The sequence below is a fragment of the Lepus europaeus genome, chromosome 2 (assembly GCF_033115175.1).
Source record: "Lepus europaeus isolate LE1 chromosome 2, mLepTim1.pri, whole genome shotgun sequence".
NCBI classification, from domain to species: Eukaryota; Metazoa; Chordata; class Mammalia; order Lagomorpha; family Leporidae; genus Lepus; species Lepus europaeus.
The window spans coordinates 154939442-154962865 of record NC_084828.1 but is presented as its reverse complement, the minus strand read 5'-3'; the positions used below and the strand labels follow the sequence as shown (position 1 = coordinate 154962865).

At 37.4% G+C, this 23424-nt stretch overlaps 1 protein-coding gene across 1 annotated transcript in view; it reads right to left on the bottom strand.

Moving 5' to 3' along the window:
• The window catches only part of KCNH8 (potassium voltage-gated channel subfamily H member 8), a 445135-nt gene that overhangs the window by 188043 nt on the left and 233668 nt on the right, over positions 1–23424 (bottom strand). The window contains exons 4-5 of the mRNA XM_062179144.1: positions 15106–15233; positions 6805–7045 (exon numbers count right to left, since the gene is read on the bottom strand). Coding sequence (XP_062035128.1) covers positions 6805–7045; positions 15106–15233 — 369 coding nt within the window. The remainder of the gene's footprint in view (positions 1–6804; positions 7046–15105; positions 15234–23424) is intronic.

Sequence of the window (23424 nt, the reverse complement as noted above, 5' to 3'; positions counted from 1 at the left end):
ACTGTTACTTTATTTTTTATCTTCTAATTTCCCATATTTTTATTCTTTATTTGTTCTCTCCTTTTCTTTTCTTGTTTTTTTTTTTAAATTTATTTGCATTCATTTCATAAATACAACTTTAGGAACATATTAATTCTTCCCACTGTACCCACCCTCCCACCCACACTTCTACCCTCTCTGCCTCTTCTCTCTCCTGTTAGTATTGTTTTTTACTAAGATCTGTTTCATTTAACTTTATACACAGAAAATTAGCTCTATTCTAGGCAAAGAGTTCAGCACTTTGTAAGAGGGAGAAAAAGAAAGAGAAAGAGAGAAAGGAAAAACAAAAGAAACAAAAAAAAAAGAAAAAAATTTTTAAATAAACAAGAACAAAAGCTCTTCAAAGTCATTGCATCTTGATGGCAATTTTACTTTTTTGTTGGAAACTTTATAATCTTTAAACAGAAACCTATATCTTTTGCAAGCACTTAGACATAACTATAATTTGTATGTAAGAATATCCTTCAGTTAATAGACAAAAACAAACTAACTCTTTGAGAACAAGTTTTACTATTATGTCTCATAATACAACTTTTTGAGAACAGAGGATCTACATGGGAATTAGTGCACAGTGACTCTTGTTATTTATTTAATAATTAATACTCTTATGTATGATGTTAGTGATCACTCGAGGCTCTTGACATGAGCTGCTTAAGCTATGGAAACTTTTTTGATCCAGAGACTCTCCTTCAGTGTTTCAAAAAGGCCATAGGCAAAGTGGAAGTTCTCTCCTCCCCTCAGAGGAAAGTACCTCCTTCTTTGGTGACTGCTTCTTTCCATTGGGGTCTTACTCATAGAAGTCCTTCATGTAGAACATGTTTTTGCCACAGTGTTTTGTCTTTCCATGCCTGAAATGTTCCCCTCGGCTTTTCAGTCAAACCAGGATGATTGAGGGCTGATTCTGAGGTCATAGTGCTACTTAAGGCAATTGTCATTCTATGAGTCTGTTGTATGAACTGCCTACCATATTGGAGCATTCACTCCTTTTTTACTTCTATCTATTATTACCAAATACTTAGTACTATTTATATGATCGCTTTAATATTTGTTCCTATCTATATGATCACTTTAACATTTAATCCTTTTCTTTTTTAGATTCATAGTATTTCATATTTTTCATTTTTGATTGTTTAGAAATCCTGGATACATTGATAGCTTACTTTTTTCATTTTGCACATAGTTATTTCAAAATTTTAATACACAAAACTAATTATAAGTTTTCTGGCAATATTCTCTAGGATTCAATCTTTTTACTCTTATTTTGACCATCTCAAAATGTGATACATGAGTATTGCTTTTGATCTACTTACTGCTGTCTCTACCTGGTAATTATTGTTTAGAATTTTGATTTCCACCTATTTTAAAAACATAAAATTCAGTAATACATTTTCAGCCAACAATTAAATTTATCAACACATTCCACAGTACCTGCTATAACTTGCTCTTTTGTTTGAGTCCACCAAAGCAATATTGCTTTTTATCCAGTAACTAATCTAATTTGTCAAAATATTTTATCAATATTCATTCGAGTTCTTGTTTTATCTTGGATCCACTCCTCGCTTCTGGGTTTGCTTCTCTTCCTACTAAATCTGTATTATGATTGTTTTGTTTTGTGAGAATTTCCTCATTGTGTCCATTTCCTTATGTCTAGTGAACTTGGAGAAAGAAAGAAATGAGAAGAAAATAGACAAAGAAAAGGAAGGAAAGAAAAAGATAGGATTAAGAAAGAAAGAAAGGGAAAAGAAGAAACATAGAGATTTTTTAAAAAGATTTTATTTATTTTATTTGAGAGTTAGAGTTACAGACAGTGAGTGGGGTTTAGAGAAAGAGAGAGAGAGAGAGGTCTTCCTTCCATTGGTTCACTCCCCAAATGGCTGCAACGGCCAGAACTGTGCCAATCCGAAGCCAGGAGCCAGGAGCTTCTTCCTGGTCTCCCATGTGGGTGCAGGGGCCCAAGGACTGGGACCATTTTCTACTGCTTTTCCAGGCCATAGCAGAGAGCTGGACTGGAACAAGAGCAGCCAGGACTGGGATGCTGGTGCCACAGGCGGAGGATTAACCTACTGTGCCACGGCATCGGCCCCCAAGAAAGAGATTTTTAATAGTAAGGTGGATATTTTTCTTTTTCTTTAAACAATATAATTGCTGGGAAAACTGATTTCATTTGAATTATTCTCCTGCAAGTAAATCTGTTTTCTTTCTAAAAGTTTGGAATATCTTCTTTTTAATTCTTTATAATTTGCAGTGTGGACACATTTTTATTTACTTATCTTATTCAGTAGCCAGAGCACTCTTAATTTCAGGAGTCATTTGTTCCTTTCATTGTGGAAAATTCTCAGCTATTACCCTTTCTATGTTTCCCCATTAGTATTTCTGTTCTATTATTTTGGAAGTTCTATTAAATAACCCAGGGATTTATGACTATGTGTAAATATGGAGCAAACAGAAAGTACAATTTATGTTTCCTTTGGCCTTTAGCTTTCTGAGGAGTTATTAGCGACCAAGTTGATCAGACCTATGACTTTATGGCATAGCCTGTCACTCCAAGCCTTTGTGATTGTAACAGCAGATATTAAATATGAGCAAATTGTTTCCTAGATAGACTTATAGTGGAATGACAGGATGGAAAAAGGCCACACTATTTCATTTCAAAAGAATATAATGTAGTCGCCTCAACAGCCCCATGGTACAGGCCACAGAGGATGGTGTCACAGATGATGCAGTGGTGATTATTTTTACAGTGAAATAGCTACTAGCAATCAATATCCAAATAATAGTGACTTCCATGATAGGAGCTTTGAATATCACCAAACCAGGAGTCTGGAGGTACTCTATGCAATGCCATCTTCTTTGTCATGGCTCTCCTAACTAATGCAAGATGGCCTCATGCTTCACAAACATCACACTCAGTCACCTCCAGGAAGCAAAGAATGGGGCTGCAGAGATTTTTTTTCTCATTGAATGTCTCCTTTTTGATTTCAGTGAAAGCCTGATTTCCTAGGGACCTTTTATCCCTTCTGACCCACCAACATGGCCTCTTCATATTCTGTTGGATAGAACTGGCCACGTACTTAGTACTATATCAGAAATGGATGAGGGCAGTGGAATTAGCATGTGTTATTATATGGGTCTAGGCATACTGATACCTACACAAAATTCGATTCTTTTTTTTTTTCTTTTAGTACAGAAATGAAGGTTGTGAAGGTAAGACATATGGATATTCACAACCAAGACTATATTTTGACTCTTAAATTCTGTGTTAATGCAAAAGAGAAAGGGAAGTTGGTCCTTTTTTCTCATTGGCTGCCTCATTGCTACAAATAGTGGGGAGCAGGTTTGGTGGAATCTTGCAGAAAATGGAACCAAAAACTATTAAACAAGAAATCTGATGCAACAACCAGGAGGTCTCAGCTGCCATTAGTCAGTTGTGGGGTCTGGGCTGTATCACTAGGCTGTTTTCCTACCTATGAAATAAGAAACAGTGCATTAGGTAAGAGGCCATTAAGTCACTTCTCATTTCAAGTTTCCATAAGGCTTTAAAGTAGTAGCTAAGTTTTTATGATCATTTTTAACCTATGGGCGGCTTTATAGCCAAACTTCGCAACTCATAGCCAAGCATTATACCCTATGAAGCCCAAAGAATCAATGTGGCTTACAAAAAATTCAAGATTGATAGAATACTTGAAAGAGTTTCAAGCTCACCATTCAAGTCTTTACATTTAGACACTTTCTTTATTGTGATTTTATTTAGAAAGAACATTTTTAAGTTAGTCTTCCCAAAAGTGCTAAAGTGATTGTTGATCTCCGAAAGGGATATGTCATCTCCCAACTTTAATTTTGACTACGAACCCTTGTTCCACAAAACATTTAATTCTTCTCCATTAAGAATAAATAATCACACTAGCTTATATTTGCATATTGTTGGTAAAAATAACAAAATGCTTTTTAAAATACCATGTTCTAGCTGTATAAAAACTCTCCTTTCCAAAACTTTTTCAACTGCTTTTTAACGACTCTTACCCAGTTGATTATACAAGGTCAATTTAATAACAATATTCTAGATAAAGAAGCAGCATGTCCAATATGCATATGGATTTTACATCTACTAATTTAACAAATATTAAATGGCACAATCACTATCTTCGCACTGTAAAGATACAATATTGCAGGCAATGTACCTTTTTATTCCTGGTATTTGAACTTATTAGTGATCATTTTTAGGCCATTGCTCTGCAATATTTCACAGAACAAAAATTTAGGAAAATGTACATTAAAAATGTTCCTTTAAACTGTTTTTCAAAATTCGTTAAAATAAAATATAGATGAATTTAAGTTCATTTAAAGAGAGAAAGAACAGAAATATGACAGTAAGTAAATGCAGGGAAGTTGTTACTGCTTATAGAAATAAATCAGTCAGCAAGAGATTCCAGACAAGTCACACTAAAACTGCCAAGACCAAAATCAGAAATTTTTAAGTAATCTATATAGAAAACAGAAATGGGTTTCCATTCCTTTGGTATGTCATGAATAATGGATACGTTTTGCCTATTGGGTGACTCATCTTGCTGCCTAAAGCAGTAGAAATAACAAAAAGAAAAACACAGATGTTAGGGGCAATGTTCATGAAAGAAAGCAATCTCCATTGGTTTAGTAGAGGAAAACATCATTAGTAGAAACAAAAACCCAAAAATATAACATATCTCTGCTGTAGCTATGGGTTTTCATGGGGTAAAAAAGTTGTCATCTGCTAATGAACATTGAGTACAAGAATTGGCTTCTAGCCCGTGGCATTTCAAGTATATAAGCATCAGGAAGAATGGAAAAGAAACTTCATGATACAACCTGCTTCCAATAACAGTTGTAAATAAAACAGATGAAGAAATAACTTGTTAAGCAGATATTTGCATCTATGATTTCACGAAGCCCTATGAAATTGTTATCACACAGGAAATAAAAAACTCTGAGACTGAGACATGTTGAATGATTACTGAAGTTCTGGAGAACTTTTCACAGCTCATGGAAGTATTTTAGGATGCTAATAAACATGGCATCACGGATGAGTTGGAAGAGACAGAAGAGTTTGGCAAAGTAACACAATAAACACCACAATGAATTGGCATATAGACACACCCAATTTGTCTATGATTTGCATTTTAAGTTCCTGTTCACACTGGAAAGTTTTTATTTGCTATTTAACAGCGACTTAACAAAGCCCCCCCAAGGTTATGCTTTGCTGATAAAGAACATCTGATACATTTCTTTGGGTTTGTAGCCTGAGCCACCTAACTAGACAACATTGCCATCTAGTGGCCTAGGCATATTACAGTCACAAGTTTTGGGGTAGGAGCAGGGGTACTGAGGAGGCTCTGAGGGGTCTGCCCAGCAAATGGAATGCTAACAATGATGTCAAAGCAACACTAGGAGCAGACAAATGCATACGGAGTAGACATGTGCTGACAGCTGGCTCGACAACTCACTCATGCCCCAAAGTTTTAACAGAAAAAAAATCTACCTCTACCATTGAAAAAGGGTTCAATCAGTCTCATTATTTATGTACTTTCCTTTGAACTGTTTTTTTTAAAAATTTATTTACTTATTTCTTTGAAAGTCAGAGTTACAGGGAGAGAGGAAGAGACAGGGATAGAGAGAGGAGAGAGATCTTCCATTCACTGGTTCACTCCCCAAATGGCCACATTGACCAAGGCTGGGTCAGGCTGCAGCCAGGTACCAGAAGCTTCATCTGGGTTTCCCACATAGATGCAGGGGCCCAAACACTTGGGCCACACCCTGTTGCCTTTCCAGGTGTATTAGCAGGTAGCTGGATAGAAGTGGAGCAGCCAGGACTCTAACGGGTGCCCGTATGGGATGCCAGCACTGCAGGCTTGGCTTTACCCACTGTGCCACTGTGTCAGTTCACTTTCAAACTTTTAAAATCAATTTCTCATTCCTTTGTTCACTCACTTGCTTGAAAATATTTTCCAAAAGTTCTATCATCTTTACAACAAACAAGTTGCTCTATATCACCGTGATCAGGTAAGAAGGAAGCATCAGTTATTAATGATGGCCAAGACGTGGCAAGAGGTGAATCTAAGCCAAGAGTCCACGCTAGATCAGCAGACAATAGCCAGGCTTTGGTCCACACAAGACAAAGGTTTAAGGGATAGGGAAATGGGACAAGGTTTATAAGATTGGCACACTTGTACACGAACAAAGTTTGCAGTAATCTAGAGATAAACTCTCATAGCAAACATCCCTTGAGGCTTGTTATTTAATTGAAGTCACTTACTCACTGCTTCCCCTGATTGACTGGAACCTTTGCTTATACAACCAGGACATTTACTGAAACCACCGTCAACATGTTGCTATGCTAGGTCATGGAAGGGCAGGAAGAAAACCCTGTACCGGCATGGGCACTGTCAGGACACCACTGGGGAAGTCTTGCCAAGCCCCATCTCTGACTCTACATAATTAAGATCTTGAAGGATCTGAGAGTGCAAACTAAACAGTTATTAGGTCTTTTTAGTTCATTCTTTCCCGCCAAATACAGATAGAAACACAGAAATCAGATTAGACCTGTTTGAATGCAGAAACAGTGGACATGAAAGATGCAATTTCTAGAAATACAAGTATGAAATTCTCCAAACTTTGAATCTCTGACTGAAACATACTTATGGACATAATTCTTAGTTCAACTTCCTGTTGGAAAATCTAGAACTCTTACTTTCCCTACACCAACCTCCAGGGAAAAGGACTATCGGTTCTTACCTATAATGAACAGAATCTCCACTGCAATGTCACTGACCGTTGTGCTCCGGGTGGTGGACAGGTCATCATTGCCAATAAAGCAAACATTGTAAGGTACAGTCACAGCAACATAGAACGTTGCCAACAGAATAAGCCAGTCCCAGCCAGCTTTAAAAGTGCTAAAATGCAGAAGTATGAATTTGGACTTCTTTGCATCAGAAACTTTGTACTCCGGAAATGCTGGTTTATCTACAAATACATTCTGTGGATAAAAACATAGAAGAGAGAAGGGAGAAACCTAGAATTAGAAACAAGAATTACACAGCATTGGACACACTTCCATGAGGAGGATCACTCGTACATACAATGTCAACGTATCTTACAAGTGATTTGTAGAAGTTGAGATGTAGATAGCCATGAACTTGATAAAGATACTTCTATTAATGACAAACCTTGTGTATGACAATGATTCCATAAGATTAGGATAGAACTGAAAAATTCCTACTACCTAATGGCATTGTAGCCATCATAGCATAATAGTGCAATGTATCACTGGCATGCTTGTACTGATGAAGTAAACAAATCAACTGCATTGCCAGTCTTATAAAATATAGGACCTACATATGTACATTATACATTCCTAGAGATAGTAGGAAACTCTTACTGATTTGTACATTAACTGTACTATACATTTTGTCATTACATTATAGTCCTACTATTGGTGGAAATGTAAACTAGTACAAGCATTATGGAAGATGGTATGGAGATTCCTCAGAAATCTGAAAATAGATATACCAGATGGCCTTGCCATCCCACTTCTGGGAATATACCCAAAGGAAATGAAATCAGCTTATGAACAGTTATCTGTATCACCATGTTTATAGCAGCTCAATTCACAATAGTTAAGATATGAAATCAACCCAGATGTCCTTCAACTTATGACTGGATAAAGAAAATGTGATACACACACACACACAATGGAATTCTTTTTTATTTTTTTATTTATTTATTTTTTCACAGGCAGACTTAGATAGTGAGATAGAGACAGAAAGAAAGGTCTTCCTTTTCTATTGGTTCACCCCCAAAATGGCCACTACAGCTGGTGCACTGTGCCAATCCAAAGCCAGGAGTCAGGTACTTCCTCCTGGTCTCCCATGCGGGTGCAGGGCACAAGCACCTGGGCCATCCTCCACTGCCCTCCCGGGCCACAGAAGAGCTGGACTGGAAGAGAAGCAACCAGGACAGAATCTGGCGCCCCAACCAGGACTAGAACCCCGGGTGCTGGCACCACAGGCAGAGGATTAGCCAAGTGAGCCACGGTGCCAGCCAACAATGTAATTCTACATTCATATACATGAATTCTACATTCATATACATGAATGAGGTCTTGTATTTTGCAAAAAAAAAAGGGGGGTGCATATGAAGACCATTATGCTTACTGAAATAAGCCAGCCCCAAAAAGACAAATATCATTTGTTTACTCTGATTTGTGGTAAGTAATATACAGAGTCCAAAAAAAAAATTAATGCATCTCTGATTTGATTAATAACCCTTGTCTATAGTTCTGTATAACAGTAGTCTCTCTACTATTAACTTATAGAACTCTTTATTTAGAAGAGCATTATCCTGTAGTTATAAAGTAAATGGAAAGTACACTATTATAAAAAATTAAAAGAAACAAAGGAGGAGGAAAGGAGAGAGACAGGAAACTATATATATATATATATATATATATATAATTACAATTCTTAGACTTGTATCTATGAAACACATGAAATTTGTTCTCTTTCTATTAATAAGTAAAATGTAAAAAATGGCATATGATGACAGATTAAAAATTGCAGCAAAATGCTCATTGTGGTAGCAACAACTTCATACAAGAGTATTACAAAAAGTTATGTAAAAATGGAAGTAAAAGATGTTAATTTTGATACCACCTTTTTAAATCCATGTACTATTTTCTGCATATTATGCATTTTCCATGACATTCTTTTTTTTTTTTTTTTTTTTTTTTGGACAGGCAGAGTGGACAGTGAGAGAGAGAGAGACAAAGAAAAAGGTCTTCCTTTTCCATTGGTTCACCCCCCAATGGCTGCTGCGACCTGTGCGCTGCGGCCAGCGCACCACGCTGATCCAAAGCCAGGAGCCAGATGCTTCCTCCTAGTCTCCCATGCGGGTGCAGGGCCCAAGGACCTGGGCCATCCTCCACTGCACTCCCGGGCCACAGCAGAGAGCTGGACTGGAAGAGGAGCGACTGGGACAGAATTTGGTGTCCCGACTGGGACTAGAACCCGGTGTGCTGGCGCCGCAGGCAGAGGATTAGCCTATTGAGCCATGGCGCCGGCCTCCATGACATTCTTAAAGTCTCTTCACACCTTTCATGTTTCCACATCTCATGATTGCATCAATAGTCCATGTTGAGTAACTGATCTATACTATCTAGGTTTGTATAAATGCGTTCTAAGTGCTGCTATAATAATGCATTTCTGAGAGTATATCCCTGGTGTGAAATGAGGCATGATTGTACTAAAACTGAGCATAAATCATTTTTATTAAGAAGAATTCACATTATTTGGTCACATTAAGTGAGTAATCTAAATTTTTTCATAAAAAAAAGATCATTACCTTAAGACCATTACCTAAAATCTACCTAAATATATCTTGACTTTCTTTCTTTCTTTTTTTTTTTTTTTTTGGTTTTTTTTGACAGGCAGAGTTAGACAGTGAAAGAGAGAGACAGAGAGAAATGTCTTCCTTCTGTTGGTTTACCCCCCAGATGGTTGCTACGACCGGCACGCTGCGCTGATCCAAAACCAGGAGCCAGGTGCTTCCTCCTGGTCTCCCATGCAGGTGCAGGGCCCAAGCACCTGGGCCATCCTCCACTGCCCTCCCGGGCCACAGAAGAGCTGGACTGGAAGAGGAGCAACCGGGACAGAATCCAGTGCCCCAACCTGGACTGGAACCTGGGGTGCCAGTGCTGCAGGCGGAGGATTAGCCTAGTGAGCTGAGGTGCTGGCTCTACACTTTCAAGTATAATTCTACACACATTGTAAACACAAAAATATTTACATGCCTATTGCTATGGGGATGTTCTGTATACTGATGGCTTCAGACAACAATCATTGTCCAAAGAACATTGACCTGAGATTATGCTGCTGCCAGCAAAAATGGCATGTTTTCTAGAAAGAATAGAGATTACCAACATAATATTATAAGCAGCTCTCTCACCTCTTTGAAAATATAACCACATTGTAGATGCATTTTTGCATCGGTGAAGTTTCAAGTTAGGACCCCAAACTTCATTACCTTGATGACATGATGCATCCTGACCTTGGGAGACCTTGTTAAGATGGTAAATTGAGAAACAGTTACTTAAAGGTTATTGCTCAAGCCATGGAAGGAGACAGACAATGTTCACTGTGTAGCTGCTTAAATGCAGAAGAATAGCTGGAGTTTCTGATAACTGCAAAAGCACTTCACTTCAAAAGCACTCTACATTGATGAACAATTCCTCTATTGCTATAAGACAAAGGAGGTCCATGTGTGGAAATTGGACAAGCCTGTGACCAGATACTTGAAGACCTTGCTTTGACCTCAATTAATGAGAACTACAAGATAGGTAATGGAAACTCAAATTGGAAAGTTAAGTTGAATTAACAGAACAGTTAAAAATTCTGGAATACATGTTATTTGCGGGTCACAGTGCTATTTTCTTGCCTCACTCATTGAGGGGAGAGCACATTTATGTGGTATGTTCTGAGAGCCCTCAGATTTCAAGAAAGATTACAAGAGATCGAGAATACTCAGTTCTGCTCTGTAATATTAATGCACTCCTGTATGACATCTCTCTTTGATAGGCATTCCCAACACGTTTTCCCCTCTTCTTAACATTTTCACTCAGTAACACACAAGCACCTCCCAATGCCAGTACTTCATAGTGCAGCAGTGTATTGTTACTCTCAGACTGTCCCTTGATACTCATTTTCCACTGCATCTTTCTTCTATCCAATTCCCTGATGTTTGACACACACTCTTTGCCTCGGTACTGGCTTAGACTTTGGCATCAAACTGAGACATGACAAAGTATTGCTGTTGGACCTTTCATCAAAACTCAGGCACCATGGTGCTTGGGAAGGGAGAGTCAGTGTCTACCGGTATCAATATCCTCAAAGCTGATAAGCACATCTAGTCATAATAGCACATGATGGATTCTGATATAACTTTCCCCTAAATACTTACTACTACAAGAAGTTCTTAGAAACCATATGGAATAGCTCATTTTCTATATGTCTTTTTTTTTGCTATTCTACTACAGAAATTGAAATTCTACATTATTTGATGGAGAAAATAGTTCTAGGAGTAGGAATGAAGATCGGCAAAACTCAAAAAGAAAGGTGTTACCTTTGGGCTATACTGATTCTATGAAGCATTTGTGATACTGATGCAAAAGTTCACAACACATTCATCATCCTCACAAATCACTTGATTTCAATTTTACAGACTATTAAAACATATTGTTTTAAAATATTTAAAATGAAGATCCTGGCTCCTGGTTTTAGACTGGCCCAACTCTGGCCATATCAGCCATCTGAAAGAGTGACCCAGCTGATGGAAGATCTGTGTGTGTGTGTATCGCCCTGTCTGTAATTTTGACTTTTAAATAAATAAATAAAAAATAAATCTTTAAAATATCTTTAAAAGATACAGAGAATTCAATATATTTCAGGTTTGACTTAAATTTTGAAATGCTGCTAACTCAAACCTTGTACATCTTTATCCAAGTACCCGAGCAAAAAAATATGAAAGTACTTCAAAAAGTCCATGGAAACATAATTGAACAATAAGTTTATTATGCTGCAAAAACACCTTGAAATCTATAATTACTTTTTCTTAATTTACATTTTCTATGAATCTTTGAAGATGTCTTGCAGACATGATTTCAAATTTTTTGTATCAAATTAAATTTATCTTTTAATTCCATTTTCAGTGAATCTTCTGATGTATTCTTGTAGGTGCTCTTCTCTCACCAGCACATTTCTAGAGCTTTATTAAAACCCTTTTGAGTGAAAAATAATTTCTTATAATGTGAAAACAAAAGAAAATGTACACAATTGAAGAAGTGTGCTATTATTAGGAAGTGTGTGTGTGGGGGGGATGACATGCCATTTATAACCCCCAAACGTATGGAGTTTGCCTAAAGAACACTACAACCAACCAATGTAGATTTTAAGTGTATATTGTTTATTAATTTTGAAGTATATTTACTTGTTATCTATCATGTCTTAGCTGTTTAACCTCTAGTGTTTCATTTATTGAAACCTGATAGCTAACTCCAATGCCTAAATAAAGCTAACTTTTCTGAACCACTTGTGCAATATTGTTTGAAACTATCATCTGAATGAGGACCAAGGAGGTATAAACATTATTTCTAAGTTGCTACACTGGGTGATGCCAGGGCTGACCACAATCACAGTGCTGGTCTATAATATGAGAGCATTTATAGCTCTTTTCTTCCAAGTCCCCAAGACTCTCATGCGATCTTTACAGCATTTCATGCCATTCTCATGTAATAGATAACAGATCAAGGGATGCAGGAATTGAATACCTTCTCCAAGATGTATGAGGCAAAGTTACAGCCAGGACTAGAGGTGTTCCCTCCAAATCCTCAAACCTTCCTCATGGGCTGATACATTCATTTGTCTGTGTTTCAAGCACATATTCCTATTCCACAGAACTGTATCAGACAAGTGTCAAGGTGGGGGCAAAAACACAGCAACTTTGAATCAGACAATTTAGGACTGGGTACCCTAGCTGCTGCTGCTAATTTTAGTACTGCAGATAATATTTTTCCCATTAATAAAATGAGACCAATAAAAATTATACCAAGTACTGAGTTGCTGTGGAAACCAAACAATGTAATGTAAGTAAAAGGAATCTGCTATAAGGAAAGGGCTTTAAAATATTAAAAATTATTTTTTCTGCACAAATATGACAGAATACTGAAAGACTGATAACTGAATCAATAAACTATTCTGATTATTTGCTTTCGTTCCTTCTCTCTTCTTGTTGTCTTTTAGCCATTCTACTCTGTTCTCCATGAAAAGAAAAAGTGAACAGAGCCAGTACCCATTCTACATTTTACTTCAGAAGCAAGAAATTACCTGTAATATCAGAATCACTGCATTGATTAGAGTTCATAATTACAATGTATTGTTTTAATGCTCCACTCCGATGTTTATCCACTTTAAACGAACAACAATTAAGCCAATTACTTAAGCAGTGGGAGTTACATTTCTTTTAAATTCAGATTTTTTAAAAATATTTAATTACATATTTGAAGGGCATAGTTACAAAGAAAAAAGGAGAGACAGAAAGATCTTCCACCCACTGGTTCACCCTCCAAATGGCCGCAATGGTAAGCATTGTATCAGCCCAATGCCAGGAGCTCTTCCAGGAGTTCTTCCAGGTCTCCCATGTGGGTGCAAGGGCCCAGGGACTTGGGCCATCTTCCATGCTTTCCCAGGAGAATTAGCAGGGAAGTGGAGCAGCCAGGACTCAAATGCTGGCACTGCAGGTGCAGGCTTAACCCACTGCACCACAGTGCAGGCCCCTAAAATCAGAATTTTAGGACTGCTATGTACTTTGATAATCTAAAGAGAGAAATAGCATACTCAGCAAATGCATCAGAAAGCTTAATACTTGCTATATTTATAGGATTCTCAGCTAAACACTAAAAGATGGTGTCAGCTTTCAGCACCACAGACTCCCTAGATAATGTTTGTTTAGGTATTTTGCTGGTTTGCGTGAAGAAAATCTTGCCCAGATGTGGGCACTTCTGGTTCTTCCTAGAATGTGTTTGCCCTCACAAAGGCTGACTTGGTAACTGAAGGAGAAGTAAGTAGGAGTGAGTGGAAAGACCTGCTTGTCGAGAGCTGTGAACCATTTCACCCCTCTCCCCAGACTCTCAGGAAATCTATGTGACACTAAGGCACAGGTATAGCTCTTGAAAACCTTTATGTTAAGGAAGGACATTAAAAAGCAGTGTGTGGCTTTCCACAGTGGTGCATAGGAGACCAGCATGGACATGGCTGAGGGTCCCCGGTGTACAGAGGACTACAAGCACCTTATTTCAGCTTCTAGAAAGGAACTGCATGGAGGCAGAACCAGGTTTGCAACACATTCATATCAAATCTCCACACCACGGGCTTATATAACCTTATTTACTAAATCAGAAAGATGGGTACTTTGCATCTGTGATATATGAGCTATTTTATCAAAATATTTGTGTGTCAGGTTAGGTGGCCCTTGAGCTTACAATGTGAAAAATCAAATGCAAAAGAATCCCCACTGTGTCCTTAAATCCCAAAGCTTCTGGATTTTTAATTAATTCCAAAGTAGCTCTGGCTGTTGAATACAACTCTTTCTATTGTAATTGGCAAGTTAGACTCCAAGTCTTCAATCTGTCACCCATAGTCACACAATCCCCAGAGATATGTTGATAATTCCGCAACAGAAATTAATGTAATTAGTATCATTTGACAGACTATCTTTGAATATCTACAACTAGACAGAAATTATCAGGGGTTTCTCTATGAAAGTGAAGTTTCTTAATGCTAAAAACTCATTCATTAAATGTTGAATCTTGAAAGACGTGTGTCATACAAAACTCTGCAAAGAAACACAGTTTATGACCATAGTTACTCTCTGTGGCTTTTGAACAGATAAGCATCAGTCTTCAGAAAGCAGACTTATTGTCACTCACTAAACGTGCAACATTTTATAAAACTTGATAATATATGGCTAATGCTTCTAATGTTTCACTGGGTGTATTTTTCAGCTGTGATTTATATAAAATGTAGAGTTCTGTGTGGAATAATTACACTGACTTGTTCATGCCCTTCCCCTCCCCTCAGAATAAAAGCATTAAGAGAAACCTAAGTGCAAAATAGATGGAACTGAAATTAAATTAGAGAAATTTCAACCAACAAACTATAAATGTGAAACATGACTTGCTGCATCATCTTGTTTTACAAAATGTAACCACTGTGTCTCTATTTGCAGGTCCCAGGTACCATTCTTACACTGCACTGCAATAATATTCTAATCTCTATGCTGTGATAATGTCATGATTAAGCACTTTTATTACAGAAATGCCTCATGACTGCTGACCTTTTCCAGTTTGTTCTTTAGAGAAAAGCACAAACCAAAGTGGAAAAAAATCCAAGAAAGCCAATAAATGAGTAATTGGAGCCTTTCTTTAGCAAATCAAACATTGCCACCAGGGAGACTGTAGCATTCGTAGTGTAAACACACACCACCTACATTATTTATTTTCAATTTGTTCTTTTCTCTTCTTTGCAGGTGTCCAGAGATGTGATAAAGGACAGCTCGACTCCGTCTCCGGGCTGAGTCAAAGTGGGTCCCTGCTCTTGATCTTCCTTTGGCTTTGTCTGTGGGAAAATAAGACTCATTAGACATCAATGAATGCATCATTTCATTACAAGAATGTCTAGTTTTGACAGTTCCTTTTCAAAAGTACACAGGGCAAATGTGTTTTTCAATATATGAAATTCTGCTGGCTCCTAAAGGCATTAAATTTAATTTCATATTCTTATTTTTTATAAATTCATTTTATTTTTTATTTATTTAAAAGGTAGAGAAACACAAGGCAGGGAGAGAGAGAGAGAGAGAGAAGGAGAGAGAGAGAGAGAGAAAATCTTCTGGTTGTTGACTCACTCTTCACGTTCTGGCAACATCAGGGATCAGGGACTGGGACAGGCTAAAGCTAAGAGTCCAGGGACTCAAGGTCTCCCACATGGGTGGCAGAAACCACTGCACTTGAGTCACCACTTGCAGTCTCCCAAGGTGTGCATAAGAAGGAAGCCATAATCAAATTAGAGTCAGGACTAGAAACCAGGCACTCCAACTTGGGATGCACAGGGCCCATGCAATGCCCTAACTGCCATACCAAACACCTACCCCTACTTGCATTATTTTTCTTCCAATTAAAGTAAGACATGCATGAAAATAGAGGAAATTTCAAGTATTTAAGAAAATCACAAAAGGATATTATTTCCTTATTTCTACTAGTCCAAATTTGTAGCCTTAATCCTATTCTCAAATTTTAAAAGAAAAACTCCTTTCCAGGAATGTTCTGCTACATATCCAGTATGCACATTTCTTTTTTTCTTTTTAAATTTTTTAACTTTTATTTAATAAATATAAATTTGCCAAGTACAATTTTTGGATTACAGTGGCTTTTCCCCCCCATAACCTCCCTCCCACCCACAACCCTCCCTTCTCCCGCTCCCTCTCCCATCTCATTCACATCAAGATTCATTTTCAATTATCTTTATATAAAGAAGATCAATTTAGTATATATTAAGTAAAGATTTCAACAGTTTGCACCCACTCAGAAACACAAAGTGTAAAGTACTGTTTGAGTACTAGTTATACCATTAATTCACATAGTACAACACATTAAGAACAGAAATCCTATATGGGGAGTAAGTGCACAGTGACTCCTGTTGTTGATTTAACAATTGACACTCTTGTTTACGGCATCAGTAATCAGCCGAGGCTCTTGTCATGAGTTGTGAAGGCTATGGAAGCCTTTTGAGTTTGCTAACTCTGATCTTATTTAGACAAGGTCATAGTCAAAGTGGAAGTTCTCTCCTCCCTTCAGAGAAAGGTACCTCCTTCTTTGATGGCCTGTTCTTTCCGCTAGGATCTCACTCAGAGATCTTTCATTTAGGTCATTTTGTTTTGTTTTGTTTTGCCACAGTGTCTTGGCTTTCCATGCCAGATCCGAATGCCTTAAGGGCTGATTCTGAGGCCAGAGTGCTATTTAGGACATCTGCCATTCTATGAGTCTGCTGTGTATCCTGCTTCCCATGTTAGATCGCTCTCTCCCTTTTAATTCTACCAGTATTAACAGACACTAGTCTTATTTATGTGATCCCTTTGACTCTTAATCCTATCATTATGATCAATTATGAACTGAAATTGATCACTTGGACTAGTGAGATGGCATTGGTACATGCCACCATGATGGGATTGAATTGGAATCCCCTGGCACATTTCTAATTCTACTGTTTGGGGCAAGTCCAACTGAGCATGTGCTGAACTGTACATTTCCTCTCTCTCTTATTTCCACTCTTATATTTAACAGGGATCACTTTTCAGTTAAATTTAAACACCTAAGAATAATTGTGTGTTAATTAAAGAGTTCAACCAATAGTATTAAGTAAAACAAACATTTCTAATTATTTTTCTTTGAGTAAATGAGGTTAATGATAAAAGCTACTTACATATTACATTGCATATAATAATTAAAACTTGTAAATCATTTCAAGTTAGCACATTATGGCTTTCTCCCATTCAATTGAGTGGCTAATAGTATACCATGTTGAGTCAGCTTGTTGGTTTTATTATTTCCCTATCACAGATATTTAGTTTTATCTAGGATTTCAAAAAAACAGTTTGTGCGGACAATACCATAATGAAAGTTCTTGAGTGTACAGGACTTTGTGTTTGTATGCCAAGACACTTAGTAAATAAATTAATAGCATTGGGTTAGTTCATTTTAAATTTTGGTGCACACATTCCCAATTTCATTCCAGCAATTTGTATTCCCAGTAAGTGAATTAATGTTCCTGCTTTACCATTTACAAATTTTGAAATTTCACATGTGTTATCTAATATTCTGATAGTTAAAAGCTATCATATTACTTTTACATTCTAAAATTTTTGAATGTAGATAACCATGTCTTTAAATATTTATTATTCATTTGCATTTATATTTCTGAAATTAATTCATAATATTTTTGCAAATTTTAAAATTAAATCAGTGCTTTTCAATCTATTTGTAATAGCTCATTGGATACTTCTTGGCACTTTCTTGTCATATATGCTGCCAAAAATGTTTCCATTTTTTAACTTGACTCTGGACTTTAACTACGCAGTATTAATTTTTAAATTTTTTTATGTTGTTAGACTTATCAATCAATCTGTTTGTGGTTTCCAGACATTATGTTGTGCATAGCCAAACTGCCTTCTATGAAAACTATTTTTAAAAACCATGCATGTTACTTTCAATATCTTCATGTCTTTAAATCTTATTGACATTTTAATGTTTAATGCCATTTAAATATATTTTTATCAAAATGAAGTAAGGATATATTATTTATTCACCAAGAGAAATAGTTGCATTACACTGAGAAATATTTAATCTTAATTTGACCAACATATAACTTCCCCCAAATAAATTTATTTATATTATAATGACTGCAAAATATCAATTAGTAAAACAATTATTTATCTACCTTTCCTCATCAAATCTCTCGGTATTATGAATTCTCTTATTTCTCTAGTTTAAAATTAATTTGATTTGGTTGCTGTGTTGGGGAAGTCATATTACTATTCTTTTGAAAGATTTATTTGCAAGACAGCAACACAGAGAGGAAGAAATGGAAATAGAGGGAGATCTGCTATCCACTGGTTCTCTCCCCAGATGGCTGCAATAGCCAGTGGGCCAGGCCAAGGCCAGGAGCCAGGAACTCCATTCTGTCCTCCTATATGGATGATAGTGGCCTGAGAACTTGAGCCATCTTCTGTTTTCCCAGGTGCATTAGCAGGGGTTCTGGATCAGAAGCAGAGCAGCCAGGATGTGAACTGGCACTCCAATATGGGATGCCAGTGTCACAAGTGGCAGCTTAATCCACCGTGCCACATCACTTACCCTGTTATGTCACCAGGCTCCACTCTAGACTCTCAGTGTTTACTAATTTAGCTAATCCTCTCACATATCCCTTGGGACAAGTATTACCACTCTTAATTTATAGATAAGAAAACTGAAGATCTAATAACATGTCATATGATCGTATAGCTAGTGAGGAGTACTTAGATGTGAAGCCCTATTGGTCTAACGTCCGTTTTCCTTCTATGCGTATCACCAAGTTCCCTTAATGATTTCAACTGGTATTCAGGACTCCTGCCTTGTGGTGAATGTCTCACAGTCACCACCCATGTGAATTTGAGCTCCAAGTCTTGCAATGGTCCCCCATTCTCACACCATGGGGTGATGTGCAACACGCAACTAAAAGGATGCTTCAAAATTCCAATCTGGTGTTACAGTTTTTTAAATTGCACATCTTTTGCTGTAAGCCCTTAAAATGCTTAAATTAAAACATATTGCATTATTATAGACATGACTCACTAAGAACAATTAATAAGCATAAAGATTAATTTTAAGAGGATAATTTCTTTTGAAACTCATGACTGAACAAAGCACATTTTGCTACATTTACTAAAAGTTCAATATTTTCATGTGCTGGATTTTTTGGTCCACATAAAATTTTCTTTTTTAAAGATTTATTTATTTACTTATTTTGAAAGTCAGAGTTACAAAGAGGCAGAGGCAGAGAGACAGGGCAGACTTTCATTCGCTGGTTCACTCCCTTAATGGCCGCATCGGCCAGACCTGGGCCAATTCAAAGCCAGGAGCCAGGAGTTTCCTCTCTGCCCCCCACACGGGTGCAGGGCCCCAAGTTCTTGGGCCATCTTCTACTGCTTTTCCAGGTGATAGCAGAGAGCTGGATCAGAATTGGAGCAGCCAGGACTCGAACTGTCGCCCACATGGGATGCCACTGCAGGCAGCGGCTTTACCTGCTACACCACAACGTCAGCCCTGACATAGAAGTCTTGTAAATTGCATTTGAAATGTAATTAATAATCCAACAGGGAGCATTTTAAATATTTTAAAATTCGAAAAGAGTTTTAAGACACAGACTATAGGGATGTGGCAGGAAAGGCCAGCAGGTTGCTTGTGCAACACCACTTGGTTTCAAAATGTCAAGTGGAATTACAACGCTAACTACAAAGCAGACCAGATTAGATATTTATGATAGCCAATAAACCAATTCTCTTTCCAGTGAAGAAATTTAATTACTAAGTGAAAATTTCCAAATCAAACAAAAGCAAGTTTATCATCTTACAAAAGGGCCCCTCAAAGGAAAATGTCAAAGAAACATTTGCTTTGGTCTTTTCTCTAAATGGAAGAAAATTTTTTTCCTTGAAAATTTGTAGTCACAACTGAACTCTCATGTAAGATTGGGACTGAAAATCATCCATTCTACTTATGTGATCTAAAACCTTCCAAGCAGATGAATGAATTTAAAACGGTCCTGTATTGGTAGCTTCTGGTTTAAAAAAAATCACAAGTAGAATATCCAGAAACTCATTCTTTTAAAAAAATTTATAACAAAACATTCATTTCAGTAACATTAGTAACTTGTATATTCACACAAACACATCAATATATATACACAATACCTAATCTACACTTATGTGTTTAAATATTTAACTTGAAACAAGTCAAATATCCATAAACAAAAGAATGTATAAATTATGGCACAATCTTGACATTGAATATTGTTATCCATTAAACTGAACTTACCTGAGAATTAATTACAAAATGAAATAGTGCCTGCATATTAATGTAGAATTATGTCAAATATGTAAGATTGAACACAAAAGTGTGAAAAAAAGGGTCACAGATATATGACAACATCTTTACTCATATACACATTCATGCAAAGTTAAATAAATTATTTAGGAAAATGTAGACTTCCTTTTCCAAAAAAGAGATATATACAATTCCAGTAAAACTATGCTAAGCCACATAACTACAACTAGCTGACAAGCAGCCTAGGGAATACCGTCTCCTACCGGGTTAGTGTTTATAGTTGTGTCACATTAAGTGGTATTAGTAAAATTTAAAGTTTTTATCAATATAAAAAGAACCGATTCAGGTAATTCATAGGTGCAGCTCTAAGAAGATAACCATATTTCCCTCCATCCCTCTCTCCTTCGTTGAAGCCCCCTTCCTTCCTTTCTGTTTCTTTTAATTTTTGCAAAAAAAAAAAAAAACATAATTTCAATCCACTCTATAATCACAGGCTTAATGCACCACTAACAATAACATGCAACAAACAAAAAGTAGACAGAGCACAGTTCGACAGGAGAATAAACAGGAGCTAAAAACAACAATCAAATCAGAAGATGTCTTTTTCATTCTTATACAACTTTTTGTATTCTATATTAACTACTACATACCAGAGAAAATATATGATATTTGTTGTTTTAGTCTGGCTTATTTCACTAAGTATAATGGTTTATAGTTGCAACCATTTTGTTTCAAAAGACAGGACTTCATTCTTTTTTATGGTGTATATATACCACATTTTCTATATCTAATCATCAGCTGATGGACATCTGATTGGATTCCATATATTAGCTATTGTGAATTGAGCTACAATAATCATGGTGGTACAAATAACTATTTCACAGTTTGATTTCATTTAGTTTGGGTAAATTCCCAGGAATGGGATGGCTGGGTCATATAGTATACTTATTTCCAGATTTCTGAGGAATCTCCATACCGTCTTTCATAATAGTTGTACTAGTTTACATTCCCAACAGTGTCGTAGGGAATATTTTTTTCCACACAGCCTTACCAACATTTAATGTTTTGTTTTGTTTTGTTTTTCCATTTTTGGATGACAGCCATTCTGACTGAGGTGAGGTGAAAGCTCATTGTTTTTTATTTGAACTTCAATGATGGCTAGTGATCCAGAACATATTTTTCATGTGTGTGTTGGTCATTTGTATTTCATCCTTTGAAAAATGCCTGTGCATGTCCTTTGCTCATTTCTTAACTGTATTGCTCATTTTGTTGTTGTTGAGTTTCTTGAACTCTTTATAGATCCTTGTTATTAATCCTTTATCAACTGCATAGTTTGTAAATAGTAAAATTTTATTTCTTTTTTTAAATATTTATTTATTCAAAAGGCAGAGAGAGAGAGAGAGAGAGAGAGAAAGAGAGAGAGAGAGAAAGAAAGATCTTCCATCCATTGGTTCATTCCTCAAATATCAGCAATGGCTGGAGCTGGGCCAAAGCGAAGTCAGGACTCAAGGGCTTCATTTACTAATGATAAGCCAGAAGACCCAGCGTAGGAAAAAAAGTGAGAAACCAAGCGAGTGCATGGGCCCAAGTACTTGCGCCATCTTCCATTGTTTTGCCAGGCATGTTAGCAGGAAGCTGGATAGGAAGTAGAGCAGCTGGACCTAGAACAGGTACCCATAAGGGATGCTGGCACTGCAGGCAGAGGCTTTATCCACTGCGCCACAATGTTGCCCCCAAAATTTCATTTCTTAAACTTAGTTTTGCCTTTATAATGACTTATAATAAAATTGTTATACTATAGATATGTGATTTTTAATGTAAAATATTCTGCATCAAAAAGAAGATAAGAACAAAGCAATATAAGACCATTCAACAGGGGCCAGAGCCATGGCTCACGTGGCTAATCCTCTGCCTGTGGCGCCGGCATCCCATATGGGTGCCAGTTCTAGTCCCGGTTGCACCTCTTCCAGTCCAGCTCTCTGCTGTGGCCCAGGAACACAGTGGAGGATGGCCCAGGTGCTTGGGCGCCTGCACCCATGTGGGAGACCAGGAAGAGGCACCTGGCTCCTGGCTTCGGATCGGCGCAGCGCCAGCTGTAGTAGCCATTTGGGGAGTGAACCAATGGAAAGAAGACCTTTCTCTCTGTCTCTCTCTCTATGTCTATAACTCTATCTGTCAAATAAAAAAATAATAAAAAAAGACCATTCAACAGTGGAACCTGATCTACTTCTTCAGAATGGTGGTAATGGGTGCATAACATGCTTCAGGTGGATGACTCAGGGTGAGAAATTTAAAAATGAATATTTGTCACTAAGATAAGGTAGGGGATAGCAGAGAGAACATTCCCGACATAGCTAATGCAAGGCATGAGGGCCTTGAACTGAAATGATTTCATCATCTCGGAAGAACTGAAATAACTCTGGAAAACTTAGGATTTACAGAGTGAAAGCAAGAGAGCACACAGGGGAAACCAGAAGATAGGCAGGATCCAGAAAGAACAGCTAGGACTGTTGATGCCACACTGAGAATCATGCTCTTCAATCTAAGTGCAATAGAAAAGCATTCATTGGGGAACAGCTGCTCCAGCACAAGGATTCTAAAACATAGATGTGTAGTTGCTTGAATAATAATTCTGGGTGTGTGTGTATCTGTGTGCATGTGTATTTTGAGTATTTTCCTTTCTGAGAGGCCATCAGAGAGAAGGGTTTGAAATCTTTTTGCAGTGGAGCAGCTCTGCTGCCCTTGCATAAGCAGCTTCCCCCTTTGAGTCCAGGGTAATCCCTCAGTGGGGATGGGCAAGAGGGAGGACGAGGTAGACAGAAAAATCTTCTAGTGAGGTAGCAGGATGCCGCACACTTCATTTGCTCACTCTCACCAGTCACACTCAGCCAGGAAGGAGACTGATAGTGCAGTCTGCAGCTGGGCAGCCAGGAGCCAGTTAAAACAGTTACAAGTTGGAGAAGCCTTTGAAACCAGGTGGGAGCGTTGCGCCCTCCATTCCTGCCTTCTTGAGTGAGAGAATTCAGTCAAGAGAGGTGGAGCAGTGAAGCAAGAGATTTCATTTGTTGAAAGAAAACATTCGCAAGAAGCCAGAGCAGGCTGTCCCAAGCAGAGAGCAGCCCCAGGCAGTCGATGTGTAGCTTTTTATTCTCTTCCCTGGGTTCTTCTCCCTGTGC